This window comes from Teleopsis dalmanni, chromosome X (assembly GCF_002237135.1).
Source record: "Teleopsis dalmanni isolate 2A chromosome X, ASM223713v2, whole genome shotgun sequence".
Classification (NCBI taxonomy): Eukaryota; Metazoa; Arthropoda; class Insecta; order Diptera; family Diopsidae; genus Teleopsis; species Teleopsis dalmanni.
This window is the reverse complement of record NC_051848.1, coordinates 11,454,837-11,475,472: the sequence shown is the minus strand read 5'-3', so window position 1 is coordinate 11,475,472 and position 20,636 is coordinate 11,454,837. Positions and strand designations below refer to the sequence as shown.

The 20,636-nt window shown below is 33.4% G+C and overlaps 1 protein-coding gene across 2 annotated transcripts; it reads left to right on the top strand.

Annotated features, from left to right (window-relative positions):
* The first annotated feature begins 4,964 nt into the window (after positions 1 to 4,964).
* Positions 4,965 to 8,131, top strand: LOC119662427. Of its 2 annotated transcripts, XR_005250775.1 has the most exons (3): positions 4,965 to 5,364; positions 5,428 to 6,466; positions 6,560 to 8,131. XR_005250775.1 is itself a non-coding variant. In XM_038072040.1 (2 exons), the coding sequence occupies exons 1-2, from the start codon at positions 5,001 to 5,003 to the stop codon at positions 5,955 to 5,957; spliced, it is 894 nt and encodes a 297-aa protein (XP_037927968.1). In that variant the 5' UTR covers positions 4,965 to 5,000; the 3' UTR covers positions 5,958 to 8,131. The 2 variants fall into 2 exon arrangements, 1 of the variants encoding a protein (XP_037927968.1); XM_038072040.1 differs by having other exon boundaries at positions 5,428 to 8,131.
* Positions 8,132 to 20,636: the final 12,505 nt, after the last annotated feature.

Below are 20,636 nucleotides of genomic sequence, written 5' to 3'. Positions count from 1 at the left end.
TACCTCCTCACCCACTAGTACACCCACAGATACGAGAAATAAATTTAATTCTATTAAAAACATTGATGGCAATCTTTGTTGTGTTTCCCTCGTTTTTCCTGAATAATTTCAGAAAAAGTTCTAAGCACAATAAAACGTAATGGAAAACAGAATTACACGGAACTTGTTCATTTCAAAGAAGCTTCTTTCTGGAATCAAACACAGACAGCGTTCTAATCTTTCAAAGAAATCTTTCAATAACCGCTTCACTTAAGTTAATATAATTGGATTCCTGCGGCCACTCGGCACAGTTGTTGCGGCTGCGAGTCGAGTGAAGCGACAGCGGAATCCTTTCCGCGATTTGCGCGGTGCTGTTATTTGCAGACCGGAGTGGAAAAGACTGTCAGAATGAAATTGGTAATGCAATTCGCTTTATTTTTTCTGTAAACATTGACTTTTGTTTGAGAAATTAAATGTTGAAAAATTTATTGCAGATTGATTGATTAGAGCAGTCCTAAGACGAAACAATGGTGATGATGAAGAGAGATTACTTAAGCCTTACAAAGTCAAATGCAGGGTTGTGAAAACTTCAGTGACTTGATTTCTTCTGTCTTGCACTTAATAGTCTTTGTTTTATTTTTCAGTTTTACATTATTAATAAAAGTAGAAAGCATTTTGTTTTATGTTCTCCATATTCAGTATTATTATAAAAAAAAAATTAACTTTAATAAAATTAAAAGAACTAATAAAAAATTTACTAGTACAAAAAAAATGTGAATAAAATATTTTATTATTTTGTGAGAATACATATGTCACAAAATATATGACATATGTTAATATAATATATAATAAATTTTATTTATAACAATAAAATAAAATTCTATACTTTCCGTAACCCTCCTTTTTGCAGGAAATGAAAAGAATTTTAATATCTATAACATACAAATAAAATCTAAGTTGATTAATGAAGTATATCAAATAACATAAAGTATATCAATAGGCGATATAGAAGAAAATGAAATCCTTCTCAGTTACATTAAAAGCTTCTTGGAACTTGGAACAGAGTTTCCTATTGCACAATCAGCTGGTTGCAATAATGAACGCATTTATATAACTAATTCTTATAGTGAGAAGTTGTGGAGTCAGTTAAGTAATATCGCCCCTATTTGTCTAAGAATAGATCTGCATAAGCATGCACGTTGGCGCTACTGATGTTTCACTAAGCTTCGGTGAATGGGTTTCGATAGGGAAGAATGCTTGAAAGCCCACGTTAATATCAATACTTCAAAACTGTGTTTATCAGTTAAATCACAAGTTCTAGCATACCAGTACTTTTACTGAAGAGTAGCACAAAGTGATCTTCAGCAGAAAGTAGCAGAAACCGAAATTAATACAGATTCATATGCATCTATCGTAACGACGGGCAGGCTTTGATATTCGAAGAAGAGAGAGCTTTGGAATATATTATTTTTTTAAGGGCAGCATCCGCAATAAATAGTCCACGATGATGATACTTCATTGGACGAAGTTCGAGAGATAGGGAAGAACAGTTTTTCTTCTATGATGGTAATACTCACAAGATGCTATCAAGTCGTTTAAATTCAATTGAAAGAGGACATGCTTTCTGACAGGCTTTTGCAAATACCAAGCTTTAGTTAAAAGTAAGGATAACTAGGTATTAAGAACTGTCTTCCGCTGAAAATATGACCTAGTCTTTATCTCTATATATATATATATATATATATGTTAGAATGGTGCCCAGACATAATAACGACAGACAACCCTTTGTCAGGGCAACACTGACATAAAGACGGCAAAGGGTAACACTGACAGAAAATGACACAACGAACGAAAGACAGAATGAACAGGAGGAGTAGTAAAGGTGCAGTGCGCAGAGTATGTCGTGTGCGCGAACGGTGTAAAAAATAGTTTTGTATAAATATATTTGATAAAGAATTTTGACTAAATAAAATACGTTGTAAATCGTGTTTGTATATAATATGAAGGCAATCGGTGGGAGAAACCACATATATATTCATTTGTTTATATATTCTTTCATTCATAGTTATCTGTACGCAATATCAGCCTTATACGTCTTGCTTCGCTTTACATTAACTGTAGTAATATTTGATATTATAGAAGAGTAGTTCTTCCCACTAAGTAAAGTGGTGAATTTTTTGGATAGTTGGTCCATTGACCATACTCGCTTTGGTTAGTCACTGATAACGGTGATAGATTACTTAGCAGATTTCATTAATATACGGTGCAATAAGAGTAATATCTAAAAGAACTAACGATACGGCACAAAAGCCATGGCTTACACAAAATTTGCTCAAAACGATAGGCTCAGTTATTCAGTATTATAGTATTATAGACTAATAATAATCGTGGCTTTCTCTCATTTGATCAATATTTTATATAATAACAATATTGGAGATGTATGTAATACATACATGGGTTCAAAAATAACGCTCACCATAATGATGGTGACTTATTACCTATAGTGAACTGTCTAGAAATCTTTAAAACATGTTTGAAATACATACATATATGTTAGTTATGGTGTGCAAGAGAATTCGTGTATTTATTTAATCACAGAGATTACCATGAGTATTTCTATTAAAAAATTTGGAATGGAAGTTGAGCATCTCTTATTCTCAAAATACTTACTAATTAAGTGATTCTACTGCAAGGGGTGAAGAGATCAAAAATGTCATGATTGTTTAGCTTTAAAGACTGTTTTGTGTTTTTCAGAATGTGATTACGCTTATCATCAAAATAAACAAAAAATCATCTAGCGCTACATACTCAAAATATCAACATACTAAGGTTTGGAAGAACCTTTGTCAATAGAAGCGGTCCGTTTTACTTTGGAATTGAAAAAGTGACAAGAATCTGAGACAAAAAAGCATAAAAGCTGGCGTTGATGATGGATGATGTTGTTAAAGTTAATGATAATGATATTGTCAACAATGTTATTATTAATGATAGCAGTTTTAATGACTACAATGATGATGATGATAATGATGATGTTGATAATGACAATTATGACGATTATAATGATGATGGTACTGATAATAATGATGATACCTCCTATAAAAATGAAGATAGTTGACGATGATAACGATGGGTGAAAATGATGTATAATGTTGATAATGATGGTGATGATATTGATAATTGTTATCACTATTCTAATGATAAATAGTGAAGATAATTATAATGATTTTCAGTTACTAAATATGATATTGGTGATTACGACGCTGAAAATGCTTGTATTATGATACTAATTTTAATAAAGCTGATGATGATTGTAAAACATGATGATAATAGTTTTATTGAAAAATAATATTATATTAATTAGAATAATAACAATGATGGCTTGGATAACAATTATAAAAATAATAATTTTGTTTCAAATAAAAATAATAAACATGATAATAAATAAAGTTATATTTATAATAAATGTTGAAATTGTCGAGTTAAAATAGACTCGCTGACATCGCAGTCAATTGGTACCCCGGTTATAGAAATATATAAAATTTTATAGTAAAGAGTTGAATCCACCCTGCCGTTTTGATTGATGTATTTTTAGGGTCACCAGTTAAAGATTCCGTGTGTATTACTAAGAGGGCTAATAATAGGTAGAAGTCACTTTAAACATGTAAAACCTCTCGGTTGACCTGAGCTAGTATAATAAAAGCAAGTCTTCAGAACTTATATACAGTGATAAAGTCAATATTACTATGCTATTATAGTTCTAGTAGACCATTTGTTTATAACGGGCATAAGAATTTTTCTAATAAATATGTACTTATATAATAAATTTGACAAAATTCTAAAGTAAATCAAATGGATTGTACTCTCTCAAATTGATGCTATATACTATATAATTACTGCAGTAAAATAATTATACTTGAAGAAGAAAATAGAACAATTTAGACAATTGCTAATAATAACAGATATAACAGATATCTTATCAATATATTTCCGAATATTAAGAGTATCATTCGGTATTACAAAGTCGTGGTTGATCAAGCATTTTTTATTTTCAAGACATGTGTGTCTCTTTAGAACTTGTTTTAATTTTTAATTTTTTTTTTTTGGTGTAGCAGTACGTACTTTCCATCAAAAAGGGTTCATTTAAGTCCATAAGAACTCATATAGCAAATAATATTTGAATTTAGTTCTAAGTTGTCATATTTAGAATTGATTTGAAGTAGAATAGAAATGCGACTGATATGAGTTTACATAAGTTTGAAAGTAACGATCATGATTATTACATGGATCAAAGAAAGTATTTATTGAACAAGTATAGTCATTCCTTTTTAGTTTTGTGATTTAAGTCCTCAATAAGTTCAAGACAAAAATAAATTTTAATAAAAGGAATATTTTGGTTATTTTTGTGGTTAAACGATGATCATCATACGAATATATGTGAGCACTCTGTAATGAAAACATCAATAAACTTTTTTCAGATGTAGATTTAATGATGATGGTGCAATCCTACCAATGCTTAGTGGATACTGAAAGTTATCACAGCTTCTGATCTGGGGAATACTCAATACAAATGTGTAGTGCTAGAAATTTTTACTGCTGCACTCATCAATGAACACTTATTATTACAATGCATATTATTTTTGCATGTACTTTAATTAAAATAAAATTAGCTCAATAATATGTATGGACAACCTATGTGTGAGTGAGACAAACCTAGTGACGAAAATATATAATGCACTCTTATCCAAACAAGCATATTGGCTGCTATACTGTGTATGACGTCGTGTGTGTGCTCAGCTCTGGAACCCTAATCAAGTCTCTTATCGAAAAAGCAGGCGTCGCATCTGTCGTTACTCGAATTTAAAAATAACATCAGCAGTTGAGTTGAAGAGTTCAGCTTAGTGAATATACGTCATTAGTTGCTCGAACTTCTAGCCGTACACAACGGAACGAATAGTTTTAATATTTTATTTATTACTATTTTTATTTAAATTTAATTTATAATATATTTGTGCTTCAAAGACATGTGGAGTATATTGAAAATATTCACCAACCTAATTTTGTTAGTGAGACTCTTGACAATGGTGGCTCAGGTTGACGGCAGCTATGTGGCTATACGAACCAAAGTGGAGCCATATGTGTCAACAGGAATTATAAGATTTAATTTAAATTTGCCATATGAGTCAAAGCCCACCAGGATGTTGGTTCAAGTGACTAAGCCCAGAAGGAGTGAGCCTATTGACTTTGAAGTTGTGGGTACGAAAAACCCACAAACAATAACTTTTCAAAATACTCAACCGCAAATTTTTTTTATCAATGATGTGCTAGAAGTCACCTTAGACAATGTGTACGGATCAAATAGAATAAAATTTAATTATACTATACAAAGTGAGGCTTTAAGTAACATCTTTGTCACGAAAATAAATTAAACTGCTTGATTATTTTTTGCAGATAAGCCCAGCACATTCTTGTATATAAAGAAATTGGATTTATATTCTTTAAAACCGATGCAATCAAATACCGATGTTGAAGTCGACTTTATTGTAGATCATGTTCCGTTATTAAGTAATAATAGTAATGAACTGAATCAGAATATTTCTAAATCTGCTGACCAAGTTTTCAATGGTAAGCACCAAAAATTTCTAAGAACTGCGCTGGACATTGCACTGACGGACGGTCATTTCAATAACAAATTGTTACTTAGTAAGATTTCGGAAGAAAAAGTATTGGTAGATGCCAAACAAAGCGCAATCGATATCGTACGTAAAGTGATCAGACAGGATCTAAAGATACCGACTTTGGAATATCAAATTTTGAATGTTGCTGTTATAGATGAAGGCATTGTTTTCGAAATGGCTTCAGCTAAAGATTCATTAGAAATTTTGACTCAGTTTCAGTTGCTGGGCAGCAACACTTTCAATATTTCGAGAACTGATTATGATTTTTATGCACCAAGACTAGATGTACGAAGTAATAGATAAAGCAATTTGCTCCAATTACCCACAAATTTGTGGGTAAAATATATTTTAAACATTTACTTATTTATTCCATGAACGTCAAATAGTCATTCAATAAATGCTTTCTCAATATATTCTCTATTGGAACAAATTAATTTGTTGATGTGCATTGCTACATCTCTATGCCAGAGTACGTTGCAGGTTGCATACGTCGTTGCCGAGATTTTTCCAACGCACCCGCAAACCGACAGAACCCACAGAACGCTGTGCTTATATTTACATTTGAAATTAAATTTTCGGATGCATTCGTTTCAAGTACAATTTCCAAGCAGAAGATAAACAAGCGAAAACCAAACGCAAACAGCACTCCAATCAAACCGTCAACAACGAAACCAAACATCAAATACGCCTAAATCCAAAAAAAATTTATAAAGCAAAATTAAATATCTCAGTACTTCAGTATTTTTATAACTAAACAAAAAAAGAGATGAAAAGAAGTCCTCAGAAGGCAAGTCAAACAAACAAATAAGGAAGTAAGTTGATTTCTTGAGTTCTGCAATGTTTGCGCTTGATTTTCCTTAATTTTTGATCTGCTTTGATCTACTCCAACCTCTCCACTGTTTCAGCATTAGCTACAGCTTCGCCAACATCAGCTTCATCTTCACCAGCATCAACTTCGACTTCGCCACCATCAGCTTCAGCTTCAGCATCAACCTCAGTTTCATCTTCGCCAGCAGCGGTATCGACGCTAAGCAAATGCAAGCAACTGCCGCAGCCACAAAAATGGCAGCAACCAAAATTCCAAATCCTTGAGGAAAATTTGTTAAATAAAAATAAAAATAAAAATAAAAATAAAAATACGAAAGTGATGAAGAAGCAAGACGCCCGAGGCGTGTTAATTTCTACTTAATTTAGTGGCCCGAAATGAAAAGAAAAAGATACAAAAAAATTTCAACTTTTTTTGCGTTGAAGTAAGTCAGGCAGGCAAGCCTGCAGATGGATGAGGTTTCATCATCGATGCCAGATGCAAATGAGATGGTCACTATACAAGAGTAGGGTAAATGACAAAATAGGTTTATAAAATAATTCAAAACATATACTATCTTCCGTCTTAGCATATAAACTTTAATAATTATTTGTTTTTGATTGCAATTTGCATAGAAATTGACTTCTAAAACGAATAGTGACTTGTCACTATTTTCATTATTAGAACGGAAAAAAAATAACTGCCCCATCACCACTCTATAAACTAATCTAAGAAAAATCGAAAAGAACCATCACAAACTCTGATGAATACTTATATCATAGTTGCTGCAGTGCAATGTAAAATCTATTTAAAAGTCTGTATCCGGAACTACAAAAACGCAGGACAGCTCGAATCCGCATCTATAAATTCATTATTGCACCTTGCCCTAAATTGTAAGGCACGTTTCTTCAAAATCAAACTTTTTAGTTTTTTATCTTATGATTTTACAGTTCTTAGATGATACTCATACGTCTCCCAACAGAGCGATACGAATGATAATTTTGTAAAATAAAATATTATTTAGTTTATGTAAGGAACAAATATATTTCGTTACAATTAAGATACTTAAAAACTTCAAAGAACTTGGAGATATATACAGTTTTCTACACAGATTCAAAGCATAAAATTCAATCTTTTCAATAAATTGTAATATCGAGCCTACTTTACCGAGTCTTATTACTTTAGCTGATATAACTACAGATAGTTCTACTATATCTTTACTATAGATATTACAATATAGCAACTTATCTTAGTGCTCATTTGTCAGAACTTTATCTGATATTACACGTAGCTAGTCACCTTTCTAAAAATTAATATGTCAGTGCAAGACATGCTAAGAGTTCACATTTCGCGGTCTCATCCAATTCCTCGTAAAACTTACTTATAGATATATTGCCAATGTAGTACAAGATAATATAAAATTAATATTATCATGTTTTATTAAAAAAATATTGTGTTTATAAAAAACCCTGCGTTATTTAGTTATTGATTTATTGTGGTGATAGATAATATTAATGAATCAGATTTCCGTTTAGTAGTAGTAGTAGACCAGATGAGGTGCTTCACGTAATCTCTCTCTCCGACCATATCGGGATATGATATACACTTTTGTTAAGTTAATTTTTTTTCTAAAATTTTTAATAAAAAAGAGACTCAACAATATGAAGGCTGTAACGACACAAATTTACAAAGTAAATTTCTGTGCTACATAAAACAAGAAGCAGAGAAAAACACAGTCTGTGTGTTAAATAACCGCCACCACTACACATAATATATCTAACAACTCACATGAAAATCACTGAAGGCGACTTAACTGGAAAATATAAAATTGAATTAAAATATTTATTTGAAATATCATGGACATTACCTGGGATCCTCGATGCCAATGTGCCGCGGGCATCGCTACATGAAATGTGCAAATTCTAAAAATATACGAAAAACAAAATCAACGTTTGGTTAAAACTTTTATGAATGGAACACTTATAAACGCAACAACAATGAACAATTATCGGCGAAACATGTATAAATTTTAAACAAATGTCTATTTTTCTACAATTATATAGAAATAAAACAAAACACAAAACAATGTAACACTTATCACAGAAAACACGTTTAATTATTGAACAAAGATCTATTTGAAATATATATAAATAAAATAATACACAAAACAATTTAACACTCATGTTTGTACAATTTTATTTTTATAAACAAAACACAACAAAACAAAACTAAGCACGCCAACATCAATTTTATTTCTTTTAATATTTCTTTTCTGTTCACATTTAGATAATATTAAATTCACAGAATATATATGTATATTTAATACCTTGTTTTGTAGTATTAAAACACTTTACTTTTAATGTAATAATATTTAATATAATATAAACTAAAAAGGAATAACACACGAAATAAAGAAACACGGCGCGTAGTAAAAGTACTAAAAAAATCACGGCGAAGCAGAAGAAGTGAGAAAACAGTAGAACACAAAGTTCAACTTCACGGCGAAGTCAAGTACAGCAAAGAATACCGGTACGCTACACCAAAAAGCTCCGGTATGCTCGATATAAAAGGAGGTACATTTTATATAATCAGGGACTTGGGTTGCGACAAGTGAAAGAGCAAGTACTCTGGCTCATTGGGCCTTCTGGTAAATTTTACCAAACTTGAAATTTTACTTTTCCTGAAACAAGTACACTGGCCTATTGGTCATCTGGCACATTGTGCCACAAATCTGGTTCTTTGAATCAAACGTAGTGTAAAATTCCTTTCCTGTCTTATATGTATATTTTTTAACCTGGCTTATTCGGTCAAATAGTTTTTTACAGCACGGAGGAAACGTTTTGTTTATTTTTTTAACAACAGAAGAGGGGCTTAAGAAGTCACACGGGTTTTGCTAAGATTCTTTTAACAAGGAATATATGGAGAAGTGGGAAATTTTGGCATCAACATAATTTTTTTTATTTATTATTAGAAATGTTTCCAATGAATTTTAATTAAACTTTGTTAATCATAAGTTTATGAAATAATAAAGTTATATACATAATTTATACATATAAATCACGTTCTGTTTTCTTCTAAAACCAACGTCTCGGCAAAATTATAAATATATTGTCACGACTCTGGACGACGGCTGAGGATACCCCAGCAAAAACTAAAAATTTTTGAACGTCACCAAAAGTGTCGTTACAATTGGCGCCCGAGCAGGGACCTGGTTTTAGAAAAGAACGAACGTTGAACAGGGACCAGGTTTTAGAAAAGAACGAACGTTGAACAGGGACGTTGTTTAGAAAAGAACGAACGTTGAACAGGGGACCGTGTTTTAGAAAAGAACGAACTAGGAACAGGACGAGTAAGTGTACAAACGTTTAACGCAAAGAGTCATTAGACGGTACACGAGGTAACATGGTCAAAACAGCATGGATTTCGATAGCGCGTAAAGAGGATTTGGTTCAAATTCTAGAAGAAATTAAGATCAGTACATCAGGAACCGTTGAGGAACTACGGAAACGTGTACGTGATCATCTAGCAACTGAGGAGTACACGGGAAAATTACTAGATATAATTATGGACATGGAAACTAAATACGATCGCAGTCTCTCACCCAAACCTCCAGGCATCGAAATCGACACGCCAAAAATACACATTTCAGAGCCAACCATGATGACTAGCAAATTTGAAGACATAGCGCGAATCGCCAATCAAGTGCGTAATTGGGAGGTACATTTTAATGGTGAAACAAGTCCATTACCATTTTTGGAAAATTTGGAAACACTCTCCGAAACTTATAACATTCCCCGAGACATTCTGCCAAGACTTATGCCAGAAATACTGAAAGGAAAAGCCCTAATGTGGTTCCGGAATAACAATCGGAAGTGGACACACTGGTCAAGTTTTGTTCAGGATGTTCGAGAGTTTTTCTTGCCTTCTAATTATTTAGAGCAATTAGAAGACACAATTCGGAACAAATACCAGAAGAAGACGGAGTCATTCCAAGACTATGCCCTAGCACTACAAGAGTTGATGCGATATGCTGAGTTAACAGAAAGACAACAGTTAAGTCGGATTTACCGGAATAGTAGACCAGAGTATCAGCTCCAGATCAAACCGCGTGAATTTAGCTCCTTGGGAGAATTAAGCAAACTAGCAGAAGAATTCGAACGTCTTACACAACTAAGTAGTAGAGAACGCCAATGCACTCTGGATTGGTCACCACCGATTGCCATTAATAGAACACAGAGCGAAAAGGTGGACGTGCGTAATGCTTGTCGTAGATGTGGGGAAAGAAATCATTTTGCACGAGAATGCACAAAGCCTAGGAGACTTTTTTGCTGGAGTTGTGGTACTATAGGCCGTCGAACGATCGAGTGCTGCAGGGAAAATCCAACATACAGAAATCATCAGAGGCCATCGGGAAACGCTTTGGGGGTTGTCACGCCAGGCGGAACGACAACCACCCAAACATTTTATCCGTCAAATTAGAACCCAGTCAACCAAAACTGATGCAAGAAAGTATAGTCCAAAATCAAAGCATTAAATCGAATCATCATATCCAACTGAGGAGTAACCAGCAACCGATTCCACCAGACGCAAAACAAGCAACAGCAATTAGTAGGCCAATAACAAATATACTACCAACGCTAAATATGCCACACCAAAGTAATTCACAATCACACTTAGTACCATTACAGGAAAAACCACACAAGGAGGCAGTTCATAAATGCATCGTAACTCCTCCACAGAGTTCAACGTCTCATAGGGAAAGTCCAGAAGTAGGTTATCAACAAGCATATGCACAACAGTCGCTAGTTAACTACAATCAGAATACGCAACCACGAGAGCAAAAGTATCAAACCGAAGAGCATGACTTATCATCACGTCCAGCACTGCCACAACGTTTAATGACAGTACCGGAGTCATCGCATGTCAATCATCCAGTACTACCAACTTCTACAAGTTCAGAATCATCATCGCAAAGGCCACAGGGGCATTCACAAGGTAATTTTAAATCATCATCGCAAACGCCACAGGGGCATTCACAAGGTAATTTTAAATCATCATCGCAAACGTCACAGGATCATTCACAAGGTAATTTTAAATCATCATCGCAAACGCCACAGGGGCATTCACAAGGTAATCTTAAATCATCATCGCAAACGTCACAGAGTCATTCGCAAGGTAATTTCAAATCATCGGTACAACCAAAAGAACTTGAGCCGCAGCCGCCATCTTCGGTTAATCAGCCACAGTCACCACGAGAAGCACCACCAAGAGATAATCACCAGTCCGGTCCACCATCATCTTCGTCATCAACCACATCGCCACAAAGGAATTCTACTACAGTATCGCCAATAGCGGACAATCGTCAAGTACAACCTACGAAGTCATTAGATCCATTAGATATCAATGTTTCAGATAGTAAACTTAACACGGAACTACCAAGCCAAGGAATTCAAGCAAAGGATAAAGTCAAGCATGACAGTCAACAAGAAACATGGTCACCACAAGAGGAATTGAACGTCAGTCAACCAAGCACAAAAGGAAACAAACCAAAGATTTTCGTACAACGTCTAGGTACATTTAAACGAAAGGATGACCATCATCATGTCAGCAACCAAGATGAGTATTACAAAATTTTCAAGTGTCCAAAGATTAGAAAGAGAAATCGAGCCTCGTTCTAAAAGGAATATTAGTAACACAAGTATTAGCATGTATCATATGGAAAATAAGGGATAAATGGAAAATCAGAAGTATCAAGTGCAAATTTGCCGACGAGGGGTCATCAACGTATCATTAAAATAAAGTTTTAGTTTAATTTCTGTTCTGAAGAAGGAGGGAAATGTAACGACACAAATTTACAAAGTAAATTTCTGTGCTACATAAAACAAGAAGCAGAGAAAAACACAGTCTGTGTGTTAAATAACCGCCACCACTACACATAATATATCTAACAACTCACATGAAAATCACTGAAGGCGACTTAACTGGAAAATATAAAATTGAATTAAAATATTTATTTGAAATATCATGGACATTACCTGGGATCCTCGATGCCAATGTGCCGCGGGCATCGCTACATGAAATGTGCAAATTCTAAAAATATACGAAAAAAACAAAATCAACGTTTGGTTAAAACTTTTATGAATGGAACACTTATAAACGCAACAACAATGAACAATTATCGGCGAAACATGTGTAAATTTTAAACAAATGTCTATTTTTCTACAATTATATAGAAATAAAACAAAACACAAAACAATGTAACACTTATCACAGAAAACACGTTTAATTATTGAACAAAGATCTATTTGAAATATATATAAATAAAATAATACACAAAACAATTTAACACTCATGTTTGTACAATTTTATTTTTATAAACAAAACACAACAAAACAAAACTAAGCACGCCAACATCAATTTTATTTCTTTTAATATTTCTTTTCTGTTCACATTTAGATAATATTAAATTCACAGAATATATATGTATATTTAATACCTTGTTTTGTAGTATTAAAACACTTTACTTTTAATATAATAATATTTAATATAATATAAACTAAAAAGGAATAACACACGAAATAAAGAAACACGGCGCGTAGTAAAAGTACTAAAAATCACGGCGAAGCAGAAGAAGTGAGAAAACAGTAGAACACAAAGTTCAACTTCACGGCGAAGTCAAGTACAGCAAAGAATACCGGTACGCTACACCAAAAAGCTCCGGTATGCTCGATATAAAAGGAGGTACATTTTATATAATCAGGGACTTGGTTTGCGACAAGTGAAAGAGCAAGTACTCTGGCTCATTGGGCCTTCTGGTAAATTTTACCAAACTTGAAATTTTACTTTTCCTGAAACAAGTACACTGGCCTATTGGTCATCTGGCACATTGTGCCACAAATCTGGTTCTTTGAATCAAACGTAGTGTAAAATTCCTTTCCTGTCTTATATGTATATTTTTTAACCTGGCTTATTCGGTCAAATAGTTTTTTACAGCACGGAGGAAACGTTTTGTTTATTTTTTTTTACAACAGAAGAGGGGCTTAAGAAGTCACACGGGTTTTGCTAAGATTCTTTTAACAAGGAGTATATGGAGAAGTGGGAAATTTTGGCATCAACATAATTTTTTTATTTATTATTAGAAATGTTTCCAATGAATTTTAATTAAACTTTGTTAATCATAAGTTTATGAAATAATAAAGTTATATATATAATTTATACATATAAATCACGTTCTGTTTTCTTCTAAAACCAACGTCTCGGCAAAATTATAAATATATTGTCACGACTCTGGACGACGGCTGAGGATACCCCAGCAAAAACTAAAAATTTTTGAACGTCACCAAAAGTGTCGTTACAAGGCATCGGCATTGAAAAAAAATCTAGTACTCCCATTGAGATATTCTGTTAAGAAATCAGTCTTGTGGTACGCTTGTTGACGAGTCATAGCCGATTAGAAAACCATGCTAAAAGATTGACTCTCTGTTATAATCATTCCTGTGGTAGCTGAGGACAGGATTATAAAAATGTGCAAATTGTTACTGTCAACTTACTATTTACTTTCACTTTTGAGGATAGGTTTAAACAAATGTTCAAGTTGATTTTTGAGCCTCTGAGCTTGTTATGAGGTAACACAATAAGCCAATAGGCCTAGATGGGTCCTCAGAATTGCCGGTATAATCTAATGTAACCTATATTTATAGCAAATTAGGTTAGGAGCCACTCGTCGCCAGAGACGACCATGTGCCGTTCAATACTCCCAAAGGGACTTCACAAGCAGTTCCTAGCGGGGTACAACAACAACAACAAGTTGTTCGTGTTATCAGCTGAGGAATAGCTTTTTCGAATGCCCGGTAGACATTTATTTGATGCACCTTATAACATAACTATATTTCTTTACTGTGCAGTCAAAAACAAGCCAAGTTGTTCACGCTCATTAATAGACAGACGAGTTATATATATTTTCTTCACATAAGGCTCCGTGATGGATCATACCAGAATAGATCTAATAAAGATTTTTCACATAACAATTATAATTATTAATAAAAATAATAATATTACTCTTACATATTCAGCACAAGTACAAAAAGTGAAAATATGTATTATGAAAAATAATAAGAAAATTTATGAAACCTGTTAGCAAGATAAAGAGAAAAATAATAAAATAATTTCGGGTAGATTTCTAATACCAATATTTTTAATAAAAGGATCCCCATTATACTCCTTTTTTCGGAGCCTAAATATGAAACTACAACGATTGCCTTACATATTCTTCAGCATATTCGCTTGTGATACATCATCTTAATAAGAAAATAAAAGTCAAGCTAAGTTGTGATAAATAGTCGCTGAGTTTAGCAGACAAACTTGTGGGTTATATGACCTACGAGGGGTGAGAAGTAAGGGGTGAGTATTAGTCACTAAAATACTTTGCACAATTATTTTTACTTACTGTGAACGTAAAACTTTTCTCACTTCCTACAAGAAAACTAATCAACCAACAAAGGTGAAGAGTAGAACACGATACGATTTTCAGGAATAAGAAAGATGAAAGGTGTGGTGAGTTCACAGCTTCTTCTTATGAACAAAATGTAAACACACAAATAAAATTCCGAACTTACGGCCAAACAATGCAATGCAAAAACAATACAAAACTTGTTTACCACATAATCATTTGTCCCCCCACACGAAAAGTTGGCCATAAATGAGAATTTGCGATTTACTGAATACGCATGAGGCAATACAAATGCATATACAATGGAACAAAACAACAACAATAACGGCAATAGTAATAGCAATAACAACAACAACAATTAAACAAATGAACCAACAAATCGAGCGCTAGGACAATTGTAATTGCGAGTGCCGCTTATTGCAGTGCCAAGTTAGCCAATAAATGCTATAAATACAATTCAAAGCAATCAAATGTAAAAACAAATGCAAAAACAAAAACAAAAATAAAAACAAAACAAATACGAATACGAAACACGCCAAGCTTAAGAAAATAAAAATATAAATATATAAATAAATTCAAGAAGACTTAGAGCAATTGAATTGATAGGAAAGAAAATGAAATGGAACGGGAGTGGGAGTGGGAGTGGGAGCGGAAGGCAAATGTGTCCTATTAAATACAATATAAGAAATTCATTCAACGCACTTACACTTACACACACACACATACATGCACTTATACATACATATATATTGTCAACGCAAACGTGCACAGCAAATACAAAGGCACAAATAAAAAAAGAAAAGACAAACAATGATTGGGAGACGTTTAAGTGTTCTTGTCTTCCACTCGTAATAAAAGTTTCAAATTACAATTTACAAATAAAAATTGAGACCTTTTTTAAGTTTGTTAAGAAATTTTGCACAAAATGGAAAAAGTTTTAACTTTTCAAATAAAACACACAATGTTAATGGGAGAAGTTGGTGTTTCGATTTGTGTTTCTGCCACTGCCACTGTTGCAGCTTCTGCTTCTGCCGCTGTTTCTGTCGCTGCTACTGCTACAGCTACAGCTACAGCTACTGTTACTGCCATTTGCTTGCTATCGATGTTTTGCTTGTAATATTGTTGGTGGTGTTGTTGGTGTTATTGTTTGTTAAGTTATAAATAAATTGTAGTTGTTGTTGCGCTTTAATTTGTGCTTTTGCACTCATAAATTGAAAGTTGTAAATTGAAAATTGTGAATTAATGGACTCGGTCCAGACTCGCACCCGAAACGAGAATTGTCGCTGTGGCAGTTGAGTTGGTAAGGCAGTGGCAGTGAAGGAATCGGAATGCGCATCACTTCACAAATGAAGCGCTTAATTTGTTGTTTTTAATTAGAAAATTGTTATTTGTAAATTGTAATTTGAAAATTGTAATTTTTAATTTTCAATGAAGATATGGAACCGCAAATTTATAAAGTGACATTTTTATTTGAATGAAAATTGACAAGATGATTGACAAACTTCCAAACACAAATAATTGAATTTTATAGGTTGTAGTAGCAACGGGACTTCCAATGGGTCTTGACAAAAAAATGTACAGGGGATGTAAGTTCAGCATTAGATTAATTCACGAGAGTTCACAAAATTAACTATAGTACTTAATAATTTATTTAGTTTATAAATACTTTAAAATATTAAGAAGGTTCACAGTTTTCTGTTAGTTTCAAACTCATAAGTTGAAAAGTGTTGGCTACCGTTTTACGGAAATTGTTTAATCTGTTTAATGTAATCTTTGTAGTTCAATGGTGGCTTTGTAGTTGTAATATACCATAAGCATTTGCCTTAATAATTCATCGACACCATCAAGGCCATTTCAGTTCCAAGGCTTTGCACATTATCGATACTTACTCACTTTAGCCATTACTAAATTACTTGAATGGCCTAACAACCCGTTGTAGGGTTTCGGGCTGACGTAGCACCAGTCTCCCTAAGCACCCCCTCTGCATACGTACGTACCTTTTCCATTCTCACACATCAAATGCTGTTAGTGTTCCCTTAACTTAATCACATGCTTTTAGAGACTTACCTAAAACGCTTCAAAGATTGCATAGCACAATCAAAAAATAATCTAAGAATTATTTTGAGATTATTGACCGATCACTGTAGATTGAATAATCACTTATCCAAGTTAGGAATTCAGTCCAACTCAGACTGCAGATACTATAGAGAATCTGCAGTTCTGGGAGGTAGTTTCAAGGAACATAAGGATTCAAGAGTAGGAAAGATAGGCTCTATCTTCATTAAAGAAATCAGACTTGGAGAAACACTCTATTCCGACTAAGTGGCACAACAAATCTGTCAGGTCGCAGAACACTATACCTTGTTTTCAATAATAACTAAATCACTCCATCAGAAGCACGGTCTTTTTCTAGGCCTTCTTCCACCAACTATCGATTTAAATATCTTTTTTGTTGAAGTATCATCATCCATTTTGACGATGTGACCAAACCAGCAAAGCTATTGAATATTCATTCGATGAATTATATCATAGTCGTAAGAAAGCTTGTATGGTTCGTGATATATTGGGATGCAGTAGTCGCCCCCAACTCGTAGAGGACCAAAGATCTCAAGAAGAAGTTTTCTCTCAAAAACTTCATTATTGTGTGGTAGCGTCCATGCTTCTACGCCATATAGAAGCACAGGTAGGTTTAGTGACGTACAGTATGTATATTTTGACAAAATAGCCGTTGCATTATGCAACTAACCAGTAAATACTCTAACGTCTCCGACACCGTCGAGAGCAATCGATATTGTGACTGATAACCGCAACAACAGTTCTATTGGTAATATTACTGATAGAGCTATATGCTTTATGAACTGTGCCGTTACATTAACGTAGTAATATAAATAAACATCCAGCGATTCTGCAGGCTGTATCATGCCAAGAAAACGGAGAATAACGTTCTAGCGCAAAAAAATAATTCGAAACTGTTGCTTTAATTGGAAACTTAATAGCGGGAGATATATATGCAGTTGAAAAGTTTATAATTTAGAATATTTTTTTAACCGGCTATGGATTGCAAAGAATAAACCTGAAAATTTTTACTCATTAAACAAATTATATGTAAAGAAGCTACTAATCAAAAAGTTTAAAGAATAAATACATAATAATAGCCATTGACCGGACTTAATTATACAAATTCTTGAATATAATTTTTTCAATAATGAACTAATTTTGTCTTTAGTAAAAGTTTTACTAATTTAGGGACAGTAAAAACTAAACAGTTTTCTTTTAAGGTAAAATCCTATCCTTTTCATTTCGAACATAGTAGATGTACATAAGTATCCCTTCCGAATGCTTGAAACACTCATAAATGTAAGAGATTGCTCTGTTTTGTATTTTGACAAGGGTCAACTTGCACTAGTACACCTCTTTCTTCTCATACTTTTGTTTTGTTTCTCTGCAGTCCCATGTGCTCCTTTTTGGAATCAAATGCTTAAGGATACCATTGACTTCTGCAACGTTGAAACGAATGACTTTTGTTTTTGACAGAATTTATCAGCCTAATATCTAAAATTTTTTCAAGTTTGTTTGGTTCTTGCATCTCTAGATAGTCTCTACTGTTTTATTTTTACTGTATTCACATTCAATTTCATATGATTTAAAAATGGTTTTTAAGCGTCGTATAGGGAGAAAATCCTTCAAGAATTTTTTAGCTAACTTATAGATTTCTTTTTTTTTGTTTATACACATACCTTTTTGAGAGGAATAATATGTAGCGAATCTAGTGGATCATATTCTAAATGTGTTAACCACTGCATTAACTACTAACATAACTTCCATTATATGACTTAAGAGCTACTTACTTGACTACTTTGGAAGAATCTTTGATTTTTTATGTGATAGAATAGCCCATGGCTAGTAATACTCATAGTTATTTTGTGAGACATACTTCAAGTTTAAGGAAACACGCAATACAATGCATTCCTGCTCAGACAAACTCACCAAGTTTTTTCACTACAGAGCGTAATTAATAAATCCTAACTACTTCTTGATACTGCTTACTGAATACGTGTAAGCAATTGAATACAGACAAACCCATCCATCGAAATGATTACATATATGCACATATATTAATATATATATGTATATGCGTTTGTGTGCATATTTATATATAATAATAGTTTTTTGTGTAGGCTTATGCTATATATACAATATATATGTATGAAGTGGATGTGTAAATCAATTTCAGTTTTTGTGTTTATTCCCTTCAATGATTTATCAAAACATTTGTATCAAGGATATCAATTTCATATTACTGCGCTTAGTAAAAACAGTCATCAACTATGAAATCATAATCAATGAGAGAAGAACCAAACGCTTCCATACCGACAAACCAGTATCAATCGTTGTCACTCCCATCAACACTGGAAGATGGGCAAGGAATGTAAGTAAAATTAAATCGAAAAGAAAGGAAAAGGAAGAAAACAAAAATGGATAAAAAGTAGAAGAAGAGTTCAATTCAGTGAGGCAGTGAGCTTCTCGCCGTAGTGGCATCTTACAAAAATTCTGGTAAACACAGCAAAAGATTATTTGAGGATTACCACATTACGTCCAATTATTTTGCTCCTTCATTGCCATTTAACAAGCTAAGCGCAAATTGGGGCTAAATCTCTTCCAAATAGCTCAGCTACCGCCTGTTAAACCTAATCAGTCGAGTGGGTTTGGGTGAGCTAACATAGGACACAAACCGACACACCGCGTTCAAAGCAATGTACGTACATGTCTCAGCTCTTTCATAATAAATGTGGCCATGATGGGCTTGTATATTTGCCCAAAAGTATTATATTTGCTCTTTTCCCTTAGCTTCCCTTTTCTCTTGGTGTCCTTACTGTCTTAGCCTTTCAGATTTCTTCTTTTTTTTTTCTTACTGTAAATGCTGCATTTGTTTTCATTCTCTTTTCTTTTCCTTTCTTTTGTTTTGTTTTGTTTTGTTTACTTTAGGTTTCTTTTTTTCATATCAAAATATGTATGAATTACTGATGGCACATCTAGTGGGTGTCAGTGCAGAATGAAATCACAGCATCACAGCATCACAGCGTCAGAGTATTAGAGCAGCAAGTGGCGGATTGAATTCGGCACCAGAGCCAGCATCCAAATCCGCAGAACAAACTTAAAATATCAAATACAAAATACAAAAAGGACAATGGCAGACCGCAAAGAAAACGAACTTGCACAAAGCAAAATTGAACGAGAAGAATGAAAACTTTTATTGCTTTCATCTTTCTTTACTTAATAAAGAACACAGAATGATTTTCTTCGGTGTTTGTTTAGGATTTGAAATTATTTTGGAGCGAGCAATGTTTGTTGTTAATCGAGTTTCGGCTTGAATGCATGGGCGAAATGCACACCTGCATGGGGGAGGGGTTTACTCCAAAGAACACAGAAGTATTTGATTTGGCAGTTTAAATGATGCGAGGGAAATCCTTACCGCTCATAAGTGCGGTCTTGGCAAAAACAAAAACAAATCTTCAAAACCCCTGAAGAAGCATTTAAGAAAGTGTTGTATACGTAACAGAATTAATAATAAAAGGATTAAATGATAAAATTATATTCACTTATGAATATAATTTTTTACGAAATTAAGGATTTCGCATAAATTTATTAATGATTTGACTAATAGATCCATCTCAACGATATCTCATAACTTTCTAATTTAATACATCAAATTCAAAAAAAACTTCGA

Coding starts and splice junctions, on each gene's coding strand:
- LOC119662427 (XM_038072040.1), top strand. CDS start 5,001: ATGTGGAGTATATTGAAAATATTCACCAACCTAATTTTGTTAGTGAGA. Junction 5,365..5,427: donor ATTTAATTATACTATACAAA/GTGAGGCTTTAA, acceptor TATTTTTTGCAG/ATAAGCCCAGCACATTCTTG.